Source organism: Gobio gobio (assembly GCF_949357685.1).
Source record: "Gobio gobio genome assembly, chromosome: 1".
Taxonomy (NCBI): domain Eukaryota; kingdom Metazoa; phylum Chordata; class Actinopteri; order Cypriniformes; family Gobionidae; genus Gobio; species Gobio gobio.
Genome location: NC_137097.1, coordinates 38,565,897 through 38,579,370, shown reverse-complemented (window position 1 = coordinate 38,579,370; position 13,474 = coordinate 38,565,897). Strand labels below are relative to the sequence as shown.

The window sequence follows — 13,474 nt, the reverse complement described above, 5'->3', positions numbered from 1 at the left end:
GGTAAAAAAGGAAAGGGCTTGGTATGGGACGGAAGAGATAGAGGCGAGAGATGAGAAGAATGGAGGACCTCAGCACTCGTGAATAATTAAAGCTCCTCTCTGGCTTCTGAGGGGTGTTGGGGGCTGTTTGACGTGGCTCCGCCTCTCTGCTTCAACCTTTCTCAAACCTCAGCCTCCTTTGAATTTTAAACAGATACAATGTGATAACCCTCCCCTCCCCCTAGGACTCTTGCTTTATTCCCAGAGGCCCGATTTTTGTTGGGACAACCCTTCCACCACCAAGGCTTTCCATTAATATACAGCTCGCGCATGGTCCTCTTGTTCGTTTTCAGGTTGAACAAAGCCTCATATGTTTCGCCATTGATGCTATCAGCTGGTGGATGCCATGTTTTTCACAAACCCTTTTGCATATCAGATATTCCCTTTACTCATTAGTTCACCGCGTGGTTCTTTAAAGCTTTTCCCTGTGTGTGTGTTATTTCAGCTTGATTTATAAGCCAACAGAAGTAAAGGGAAGCTTAGCAGCCTCAGTTCAAAAGCTAACGTCTCCAGTGACCTTGACTTTGAGCATATCAGACCTCATTATGGCAAATCAAATAACCCCATCCTGCTATGAGGTGATCCTTCTACCTTCCTTTTTAACGAGCACAACCCCTTTTAACAGTCCAACCCCAGTAGCCCCCAATGAGTGGACGATTCCCTGTCTCTTTCCCTTTCAGAAGACTCATCATCCGCTGTTTCTCCTGGACTGCTCTGAGTGTATTCATCCAATCAAAATCAGCTTTGATCCATTGATCCATGAGGATGCTGCATCATTGGGTCTTTATGAGTTCCTTGTGACTCCTGCATAGTCTGCATATCTTAAAAGAGGCCCATATGTGCACTAAATTCTAAGTTTTTGAAATCATGCAGTAATCTGGTGTGGAGAACAGGATGAAATGACTTGATTTAGGGCTGTTGCAATACACAGGTGTAAAAAATCATATATTGATATACTACATATACTATACATATGATAATATTGTAAATAACCCAGCGACCAGTAACTATCTTGTTGACTCTCCAACATGTGGAGGCGTTGCATCTTAGCGTTGGTTGCCACCCATCATAATATGGAAAAAAGATTAATAAAAAAGAAGGTGACAATGCTACTATTGCCGCACAAAATGTACTCTTCTCGCACAAAAAGTTTGCTCGCCAGTGTGGAAGTTTGGTGAAAAAAAGTGGAGTGTTAAAAACCCCAGTCTGCAGGAAGTGCCAATCAACAGTTCTTTTTACACATTTTTGTACAGTTATGGTTACAAACTATTTCTGCCTTCAGACACTTTTATATATTCCATCATACTCCTCAAAATACATGTGGTGGGGGGGTAAAATGCACCATCGATAGAGCTTAGATAGGTTACGGCTCAGTCTGACATTATTATGAATTATTATGAATGTTCAAGTAGCAAGCATTAGTCAATAAGGAAGATTATGCAGATACGAAAACATTTAAAGGGGTCATGAACTAATTTTTTTTATACTGTTGTCTGAGGTCAACTTATGACATTCGCATGGTTTTTACATTCAAAAACATCATAATGAATAAGTAATAGGCTATTTTCAACACTGGTTTTGAGCCTAGCTCTTGAAACGCTCGGTTTTTATGGGCGTGCCGCATTGAAGACTTGGAACTAAACACCCACTGCTATGATTGGATAACAGTTTTGCATTATAATGAGCTTCTGCTCCCCCGTCAGTACACGTGGGCACTTGTTTTGAAAACGTGTGGAAAAACGGCAACCGGAATGATTCGCCCAAAGGGCTCGCAAAATGTCTTTATCAAACAAACACAATGATTGATCTCTCATCCACCCACCCGCAATTAATTGGAATGTTATTTTTTACTACTTGGCCGGCCCGATCGGTCGATATTACAGCGAACCGTGCATAACACACACACACAAACGCGCAAGTACAAGCCCATACATGTTCAAGTCTGATCAGGAATAGCAGGAGTCAATGAACCAACTCAAATACAAAGCCTGTGACAGTGTGGTAAGGTATGTTTAGTTAGACACGTACATAATAGATATCAAACGCAACAATGCAATACTATTACATATAAAAAAACAGATTTTTTACTCACATAATTGTGTTGCTTCATTCCTGTCAGATTCAGAAGCCACAGCATCGTTTTTTAATCTCATCCTGTCTGCAAATCTCTAGTTTACAAATGAATCCACGGTGAAATGAAGCGAACAAATGCAATGTCTAACCCCACATGAGTTAGATCTTCATTAAAAATAAAGTTCAACCATGCATTTTGGAATCCGAAGGAAGCTGTTTGAAACATGCCATAAGCTTTATTGCTTGGAAGTTCGATCCGGTTTAGCTCCATGTAGGCCTGTTATTTATTTAACATGCCAGGCTCGAGTCAGTGGGTTGGGCTATAGAATCAGGCTTCACTAAACTCTGACGTCACAGCCTGGCACATTCTGAGATCTCTCTTTTGCTGGGCCTGGTGTCAATAAAAGCTTTTCTTTGACTAACAAAGAAGTTTTCAGCTCTGAAACGTACAGGATATTCTTGTATTACCATGACCTTTTATATATCAAAAGCTCAAGGGAAAGTTGATTTTTCAATTCATGACCCCTTTAACTTCGATTACTGATAGTTCAAGCGTTCGAGTAAAAATAACCATAATAATATACCATATAGTATATAGGAATGATAAAAAAATAAAATGTGTTTAATGTGTTGACATATAAACATAGGCTACAATAAAAACAATGTTAAGAGGACTCTGTTATCGTATCTCTGAGAACTGATTTCTTCAGTTCAAATAACAAGGAACGACAGGTTTTTATGAAATGTGGTGGAGTAAAAAGTACATTATTATGCTTTAGAGTAAAAGTTTCAAAAAAAAAAAAACTGATACTTGAAAAATGTGCTTAAGTACAGAAACAAAGTAAAAATTGAGATTTAATTTCACCAGTGAATTAATGAATCATTTCTCTGTATGTTGGTCCTCCAGATCTCCACCGCGACCCAGTCCTGGCAGCCTACACTACTCTGATGAAGATGTCAGCATCAAGTACAATGACTTGGTCCCAGCTGAGAGCAGCAGCCTGACCGAGAAGCCCTCAGAAGTGTCTGACTCACAGGTGATTCACCCCAAAAAGGCAAATTATTTTTTTTCTGTTCTCTAATGTTTTCTGGAATCAGAATTGACCCTGTGTACATGTTCCTGGTCTTATTGTCCTTGATTCATCAGTACATGTTATTCCGGGGAAAAAAAAGTTGAATAACTTGCTTTGCCTTTGAAATGACTCTGTTTCGGCTGACATCACATCCCTCTTATTTGTCAACCCCTCCCCCCAACCGCCTGACTCCATTCTGGTATTAAATGCCCACTGTTTCCAATTCAATGAATTGCTAAAGGATAAAATCAGGCCCTGCCTTACATGTGACTGTATTGTTTATCATTCACATGTTTTCTTTTGTCAGTAAGCTTGTGGATGTTAATTAACATTGTAAATGAAGTGTTGAACACACAAAACGCTACAGACCATCCCCCGCAGGGAAGAAAAAACACAGAAGGGGTCTTTTTAACACCTGGATTGTTCTTAGACAGCAATGAGATTAAATTGAGAACAAATGGAGATGTTTGCTTAAGTCTTCTGCCTTTTAGGCTTCTCCTGACTAAAAACCCTAGTAATCTCACTGTACATCAGCAATTTATGGAAGATTGTTTTCTCCACAGAATAAAAAATATTAATTGCGGTAATTGCAAAAGGTAATTGCGACTTTTTATCTCACAACTCTGACTTTTTCTGACTCAGAATTGCGTGATTTAAAGTCGCAATTGTAACTGACTTTTTTCTCTCACAATTCTGACTTTATATAACACAATTCTCACTTTATAACTCACAATTCCGACTTTATATCACGCAATTCTGACTTTATAACACAATTCTGACTTTATATCTCACAATTCTGACTTTATATCTCACAATTCTGACTTTATATCTCACAATCCTGACTTTATAACACAATTCTGACTTTATATCTCACAATTCTGACTTTATAACACAATTCTGACTCTATATCTCACAATTCTGACTTTATATCTCACAATTCTGACTTTATATCACACAATTCTGACTTTATATCACACAATTCTGACTTTATATCTCACAATTCTGACTTTATATCTCACTTTATATCTCACAATTCGGACTTTATAGCACACAATTCGGACTTTATATCTCACAATTGTGACTTTATATCTCACAATTCTGACTTTATAACCCACAATTCTTACTTTATAACTCGCAATTGTCTGTTGATATCTTGCAATTCGGAGAAAAAAAAGTCTGAATTGCGAGATGTAAACTCTCAATTGTGAGATAAAAACTGACAATTATCTTTTAAAATGTTTTATTCTGTGTTGGAAACAAGCTTCCATAGCAATTAGCTATGTTTAAATCCACCTATCTTTATGCGCTTTTTGGAATATTGCATAATATGCATAAAAACCTGTTTTGGTTGTTCTGAAATGCCCTAGCTAAGTCTGCTGTCAAAGTGGTTCAGTATCTTCCAGAACTGTCTTGCACAACTGCGTTCCCAAACAAATAACTTTATTGCTTTTCAACTGCACGCTCTGAGGTGCAAGTTATTTATTATATATGAAAATTATTATATACAGTGGCATTTCCTGCTGCAACAACTTCCATTTTTCTTAGTGATATTTAACGCCAGTTTATCAGGAAGTGACGATTCTATTTTCTTCGGCTCACTGGATGGAAACAGCGCTTTATTCGCAAATGTTTTATATGATATTCAATTTTGCACACAAGTTAAATTTGCTACTTTGCTTGAAAACATAGCTACTGCCTCATTGTCCACACTTCTTGAACAAATATTTGAGATCAAGTTGATACTTATAAGAAAAAAAAGCAGAGAACTTCATTAAATCTCTTGAAAGAGCTGTGAAAAGGAGAAAATGTTCCTATGGGCCTTCAAAATGCCATTATTTTAAGCTGAACCATTATTTCTCCAAACACATTAAATTAATGATGATAAGAATGACCTTTCTTTTACAAACTGCTCATCTCATTCCAGACCAGCTGGTCTAATTTATATGCATTGCCTGGAAAGGGAGGGGAAAATGGCTTAAATTATTTCTCATGTCTGAAATGTCCCCATCATTACAAATAGGGTTATTTTTATGCAACAAGAAATGTAAAATACTACAATCTTTTCTCTTCGTGTTTGCAGTATTTGACAAAATAACTATGAAACTAGGGCTTAAAGTGTCATGGTGATTGGTTAATCATTTGTCCCAAGCTGTGAGAAAGTAGGGGGCACTCCTCTTGTTTTGAGCATTTGTCATTCCTCCCACAATCCTACTGGGAGCTTTTTGCCTGTTTGTCAGGTACCATATTAAAATAACATTCCTCCTTCAAAGAAAACCCTCCCACCCTGCCACAATTTGGCATAATGTCTTGTAAACGAGCAATTTGGGTTTTAATTCAGACCGTCTCTGACAGAAGACAACAGTCATAGAGCTGGTGGACATTTACAGTTTAAGTAGAGCATGAGAACCATCTGTCATCGTTAAACATTCTGATTTTGATTTGTCATCTGACTGTGAGGTTCTGTAAATAATGTTTTTGCCCTTACAGGAGGCGCTTATGTTTTCATATAAGATCACTGCTCCTCCGAGTTTTAGGTGAGGCCGTAGTTTGTGTCTAGTAGTTTAGTAGAGCAGTGCTGATCATAGGAATCTGTAGAGTATTCTGAACCCTTGCTCATATCCCTCTCATTAAAACAACAGCTTATTAAATTTTACTCACCCTAATGCCATTCCAACCCTGTATGCTGTTAGTTTTCCATTGAACATAACAGGAGAATGTTTGAAGATATATATATATCAGGCATAACATTATGACAATATTATGATAATATTGCCCAAACAGCCCTGATCCCTTCGAGGCATGGACTCCACTAGACCCTTGAAGGTGTGCTGTGGTACCAATATGTTAGCAGCAGATCCTTTAAATCCTGTAAGTTGGACAGGGTCAGCATGGGCCCCCTGATTGTTCCGCGGCTCTGTAGCCCCATACGCAACAAAGTGTGATGTACTGTGTATTCTGACACCTTTCTATCAGAACCAGCATTAACTTCTTGAGCAGTTTGAGCTACAGTAGCTCGTCTGTTTGATTGGACCACACGGGCCAGCCTTCACTCCACACATGCATTCCTTCCTTGGAGCACTTTTGATAGATACTGACCACTGCAGACCGGAACACCCCACAAGAGCTGCAGTTTTGGAGATGCTCTGACCCAGTCTTCTAGCCATCCCAATTTGGCCCTTGTCAAACTCGCTCAAATCCTTACGCTTGCCCATTTTTCCTGCTTCTAACACATCAACTTTGAGGACAAAATGTTCACTTGCTGCCTAATATATCCCACCCACTAACAGGTGCCGTGATGAAGAGATAATCAGTGTTATTCACTTTACCTGTCAGTGGTCATAATGTTATGCCTGATCGGTGTATATATTTGCTCATTCCATAGTGAGTGGTTAAAAAATCTATATAATTTTGTGTTTCTCACAAAAGTAATAGCAGTTTTTAAAAATCATGAGGGTAAGTAAAAAAATTACAGTACTCACTTTGTGCAAATTATTCCTTAATTTAAAAGGAATTATGGAATATGGGAAATTATGTTGTTTTATTCAACTTCTACAACTTGTATTCATCTAAACAGCTTATTTTATGATTTTACTACCATTCAAAGGTTTGAGATCTGTAAGATTTTTAATGTTCTTGAAAAAATTATTTTGATCAATACAGGTACTATTGTGAATATAACTGTTTTCTATTTGACTATATTTTAAAATGTAATTTACTTCTGTGGTGCAAAGCTGCATTTTCAGCATCATTACTCCAGTGTCACATGATCCTTTAGAAATCCTTCTAATATGATGATTTGCTGCTCAAAAAAACGTCTTATTATTATCAATGTTGATAATGCTGCTAATATTTTTGAAATAGAAATATTTTGAAACAATGTAAATATCTTTACTATCACGTTTGATCAATTTAATGTATCCCTGATGGTCTTTTAGCAGAGGCTTTTATCCAAATTAAAAAGTGCTACAATGCACAGTTCCAATGCAAACTGGTAAGGGAAGTACAAGATATCACAAATAGTGAACGTTTATTTCTTGTTCGATTACAGGGAAGTGACAGTGAGTATGAGTTGGATCCAAACCGGCAGAAGACCCACTCCTTCGTCAACCACTACATCAGTGACCCCACCTACTATAATTCCTGGCGCCGGCAACAGAAAGGCGTCTCTCGGCCTCCGGCGTACGGCTACGCCCAGCCCGACACGGTGGCAGAACAGGAGTCCCGTCCCCACCCGCCTCCGCTGCCACCGCTACCACCTCTGCTACCCCACAGCAATCCCTCCCCGCAGCCCCAGGGCCAGGGCACCCTGTTCAGGCCCAAGGGAAGCCGGACTCCCACCCCGTCACTGCTTACCTCTGACAACCACAGCCAGCACAACCTATACAGGCCCCCTAGCAGCCTGGGCACCTCTGCCCAGGTCCCGGCCACAGGATTCTCCTCCTTTGTTTGATACAAGACTCTCATTCCAATGACAACACGCCTGGGAGGGACTCCTGCAGTGTTATTGGTCTGTTCTGTATAATCCCCCCCCCCCTTGCTGCACCTTGTCGGACATCAAGAGCTGCTTTTGGATTTTATTTGGCCAGGTGTGCAGGTGTATTTGAGTTTATATGTGCGTGCAAGAGCATTGAAACATAGACAATCATTCTGAAGGATCGGTTTGTCGGTTGTACATTTTGAAATATATTCACTTCATCCTTCACAAAAAAAAAGAGTGGATATACAGAAAAATGTCCGAAATATAAAAAAACTGACTGCATATACAGTGGAGTCCAAATGTCTGAGACCATCGGGAGTTTCCTTCTTTTAAATTTTTCACGTTTCATTTAAGTTTTAGGATTTTGAAATATTTAAGGCAAAGAAAAGACAACTGTAGCTGGACTGCTGCACCCCAGTGTAAATGTTTTAAAGTGATGAGAACAAACAGCATTTCATATAATGCTGCAGATTTCCAAAAGCGCTTGTCTTTATAATTCTGTTTTTGTGATATCGCTCTGATGTCTTTCACACAGAAATTTCTGGAAGAAAAATATTGCAACTGTGAGTTTGGTGCAATGACGGTCTCTTGAAACTGAACATTCTGCATTCCCCCTCTTGAACATTCTGCTTCTTAGTCAACAAACTTTGAGAAGGGAAAAGTATGGAATTTCTGTATGATTCATATGATACGATTTTTATTTATTTTTTGCTTACTATTGCTTACATCCAACCAAGGAGATACTGCAAAGGAAGAGGCTCTACCATTGTATCATTATTTTCATGAAATTGTGATACATTCGGGATGGAAATGTGTCTCATTAAGTGAATAATAATCCACTTGATTCTGCTTTATTTATTGTTAGTATTGGGTCAAAATCTTTGTATAGTCTGTTGAGGATCACATCCATTAGTTTGGTAACAAACATTCTTCCATTAACGCGAGTAGAATGTTTGTTCAAAGTTATCTGGTCTTTAATAATGTTTTCAGAGACATTAGCACAAAAACATTATTTATTCATCGTTCATGGAACTTTTTTTCTGAAACGGTTTCAGGATGTTGGTCTAATATTTTTTTAAATGTTACTGCTTGTTTCAGAATAGTCAGAGAACATTCAGAAATATCGTTTCCATAACTTAATTCGAACTTTAGCCAAACGTTTTGAGAACACATGAAATGACCCTTCACTTTATGGAAAATGACAACGTATCCACAAGATATAATCAAATAATGCGAAATATATTAATGTTTTAATCATGTATTTGCATTACAAAAAATATAACAACTGTGAATTTGTAAATCTCTGAGGGAGTTTTTTCAGCTTCTTATGGGCTATTTACACGACACTGTTTTCAACTAAAAACGGAAAACTTTTTATGTGTTTTGGCCGTTCATTTACACGACACCGCCATTTTGAGTGTCTGAAAACTCGAGTTTCAAAGTGCAAGTTTTTGAAAACGATACCAGTATCGTCTCTGTGTAAACAGCCTATATATATATATAGCGTTTTTAATGCGTGTGAACCGGAATAGTTTTAACATTGTTGGCGTCTGTATGTGAAAAATGCTAAGGTTTCCATTTTTAGTAAATCATTGTCGTGCAAACGTACCCTTAGACCAACCGAACTTTAACACTAAAGAGCAGAAAATATTTTTTTTGTGAAATGGAATTTCTAAAGAATTCAATACAAGACCATAGACTGTATAAAACAATGGACGTAGTGCCCGTGACGTCACCTGTAGTTTTCTGAAGAGCATTTTTGAAGCCCAAAGTGGGCAGAGCCGGCCGTCGCCATCTTGGCAGCGCGTCACTCACGGATAACTGAAAATGGGCAAAGAGGCGGGACGTGGGTGGAGCTGAGGTGCCTGGTTGCTGAAACCAGCAGTGGCAATCCATCTGTCACTTAAGTGGCCACACCCTTAATTATGCAGAAATTGAAGGCTTAGTATAATTTAAACAGATGAGTTATTAAAAAAAAAATGCACTCCCCTCACAGTCATGAAGGTCAAAATTAGCCGTATAGACAAAAAACACTTTTTGTACCAGGCTGTAAACAAATTTTTTTCTCCTGTAAAGTTAGGCATTTTAACATGAGGGGTCTATGGGATTGACTCTCTTTTGGAGCCTGTCTCTAGCGGTCAGTCGGCAAATTGCAGTTTAAGTCACTTCTAGAGATTCAAGAGAGAGACCGGAAGGTTGCCGCTTTTACAAGACCAGCTGCATTTATGTAAGCAAAGAATGTCACACCTGGATGTCTTTGATGGTATAATAATGCTTATGGAAAAATAAAATAATCTTAACATTAATAATCGTGCGGTCAAGGGCGACCGCTCAAATCTGTAAGATACTGTGTGGGTCAACATCTTCCATGGGTAGTGCACATTAAACACTCATCATTAGCAAATGAGCTTCATGGACTGACGTCACACTGTGTCAGTTGAGTCAGTCTCACGTTCGGGGTCTGTTGCTCAGAGGCTGTCTGCTTTTTCAAATGACATTGTATGTATTTCTCTGAATATATTGTAGAATGTGTTTTTACGGTTCACAGTTTGACATAGTGTACACATACAGTATGCTTACGTGTATGTCAGCAGATGTGCTTTATTTAAAATCGATTGGCTTTATACTTTTAACTTAAGAAGAACAACAGCAGTCTTACGTGGAAACTATTTTAAAGGACTTGAAAATTACGATGATCACGATTCACAATATCTCCTGTCTTGTTCTCTGTGAGGTGACTATCACTGTACAAAACTTGATGAATTATATTGGACCAAGGCATGGTTCATATCTAAAATAAATTACTCTATTTTTCAGTGTTTTCGTTGATGTATTGCTTTGGCTTTTGACCACACACTGTGAAATGTTCGTTTTAATGGAACGAAAATGTAAAAATGCTGGTAAAACCAGTAACTAAGTTACCTTAACATACACTATACTTGAAAAGTTTGGGGTTGGTAAGTCTCTCCTGCTCACCAAGGCTGTGTTTATTTGATCAGAAATACAGTAGATCAGTATATTGATTATGACAATTTAAAATAACTTTTCTATTTAAATACATTTTAAACTGTAATTTATTCCTGTGATCAAAGCTGAATTTTCAGCATCATAACTGGTTAAGAAATATTTCTTATTAATATTATCAATTATCAACAGTGCTGCTTAATATTTTTGAGGAAACTGTGACACGTTTTTTCAGGAATCTTTGTTGAATAGAAAGTTCAACTAGCATTTATTTGAAAAATAAATATTTTGTTACAATGTAAAAATCTGACAACCACAAACTTTTGAAGGGTACTTTGCAGTAAAAAACAAAACAACAGTATGCTTTAATGACATGTCATTCTTAATCTGTAGAATTTAATATGGAGTTGCCCCACCCTTTGCAGATACCCATAACAGCTTCCCCACCCATAACAGCTTCAACTCTTCTGGGAAGGCTTTCCACAAGGTTTAGGAGTGTGTTTTTGGAAATTTTTAACCATTCTTCTAAAAGCGCATTTGTGAGGTCAGGCACTGATGTTGGACGAGAAGGCCTGGCTCGCAGTCTTTGCTCTAATTCATCCCAAAGGTGTTCTATCGGGTTGAGGTCAGGACTCTGTGCAAGCCAGTCAAGTTCCTCCACACCAAACTCGCTCATCCATGTCTTTATGGACCTTGCTTTGTGTACAGTCATGTTGGAATAGAAGGGGTCCATCCCCAAACTGTTCCCACAAAGTTGGGAGCATGAAATTGTCCAAAATTTCTTGGTATGCTGAGGCATTAAGAGTTCCTTTCTCTGGAACTAAGGGACCAAGCCCAACCCCTCAAAAAAACAACAACCCCACACCAGAATCCCCCCTCCGCCAAACTTTACACTTGGCACAATGCAGTCAGGCAAGTACCGTTCTCCTGGAAACTGCCAAACCCAGACTCGTTCATCGGATTGCCAGACAGAGAAGCGTGATTCGTCACTCCAGAGAACACGCCTCCACTGCTCTAGAGTCCAGTGGCAGCGTGCTTTACACCACTGCATCTGACGCTTTGCATTGCACTTGGTGATATTTTGTTTGTGTGCCGCTGCTTGTCCATTGAAACCCATTACATGAAGCTCTCTACACACTGTTCTTGAGCTAATCTGAAGGCCACATGAAGTTTGGAGGTCTGTAGCTATTGACTTTGCAGAAAGTTGGCAGCTTCTGTGCACTTTACACCTCAGCATGCACTGACCCTGCTCTGTGATTTTACATGGGCTACCACTTCGTGGCTGAGTTGCTGTTGTTCCCAATTGCTTCCACTTTGTTATAATACCACTAACAGTTGACTGTGGAATATTTAGTAATGAGGAAATTTCATGAATGGACTTATTGCACAAGTGCCAACCTATCACGGTACCACGCTTGAATTCTCTGAGCTCCTGAGAGCGACCCATTCTTTCACAAATGTTTGTAGAAGCCTCTGTATGCTGTGCTTGTATATATGGCAAAATATTTTACTGTAAAATATTGAAAACAATGTGGGAATGAAAACAATTAATTGCCTTATGAATTACTGTGAAAAAAGTAAGATACTGTTTCCAGAATAACTGTTTATAATATTAGATCAGATTTTATTTAAATAGTAAAATGTTTCTTTATATATATTGATTTATCAGTCATGTATATTATGGTGTTTTGACATTTTATATATAAATGTTCCAGCAGCTCTTGCCTCATTTCCCTGCAGCTGCAGTGGAGATAGATTTGGGCCAGATGAGAATGGGTAAGTGAGCGCTGAATCATTCAGCATCCCAAGAAACTGAGCTTAGATGTGGGAGAGTTCACCTGGAGATAATCTCTTTATTCCAGGCCGGAAAGCATCGATTTGACATCGGGGGCTATAGCAGAGATGTCACAAGAGAGATGAGAAATAATATGCCAGTGGGAAGGAGAGGCCAAGCTCACACAGACAAACCCCATCTATAATCATACCTATAAACATTAAAAGTATGCTTTATCAATACTGTATATGAAAATAAATAAACACACATACTCAATGTTAAAGACAGTAATTTAATGATGCAAACTGCATCTCACACAGTTGATGGATCAATGAATCCTGGGAATGCAGCCAAATGGGGAAATGGCTTTTAATTGTGACTAAAAGACTTCCTCAATGTACTGTCTGTCAGTCACACTGTTAATCTTATGACCATGATTGTGAGTAATAATGTACCCCATTCACATCATTAACATGTGGATGTCTGCATCTTTTATTATATACTCTACTGAGCAGTGTTGGGGTAATGCATTACAAGTAACAGTTATGTAATCAGATTACTTTTTGCATTTAACAATTAAAATAATGTATTACTTTTAAATTTACAACAAAATATCTGTTACTTTTTCCAAATAAGTAGGCTAATGCAAGTCTTTCCTATTTATTGACTGACTGCTTATTGTAGATCTGGACTAAATGTGAGCAGGCATTTACTCATCTCACTTGCACAAAAACAGATTCAGTATTCCTCCAAATGAATAAAAACAGTGAAATGCAATCTCAGAATATTACGCAAACCTGCAATAATTCAATATTTATTACACAAATACATTGGAAAGAAAAAGTATGTGAACCTCTTGCAGAATCTGTGAAAATTTGAATAATTTTAACAAAATAAGAGAGATCATACAAAATGCATGTTATTTAGTTAGTGCTGTCCTGAATAAGATATTTCATATAAAAGATGTTTATAGTCCACAAGACAAATAATAGCTGAATTTATAAAAATGACCCCGTTCAAAAGTTGATGTATTTGATTCTTAATACTGTGTGTCGTTCCCTGATGATTCACGGC

General features: G+C 38.1%; 1 protein-coding gene across 1 annotated transcript in view; it reads left to right on the top strand.

Moving 5' to 3' along the window:
• The window catches only part of sdk2a (sidekick cell adhesion molecule 2a), a gene marked incomplete at its 3' end in the record, with an annotated part of 72,726 nt that extends 65,091 nt beyond the window's left edge, over positions 1-7,635 (top strand). The window contains exons 43-44 of the mRNA XM_079818134.1: positions 3,020-3,149; positions 7,234-7,635. Of these exons, the coding sequence (XP_079674260.1) occupies positions 3,020-3,149; positions 7,234-7,635 (532 nt within the window). The remainder of the gene's footprint in view (positions 1-3,019; positions 3,150-7,233) is intronic.
• Positions 7,636-13,474: the final 5,839 nt, after the last annotated feature.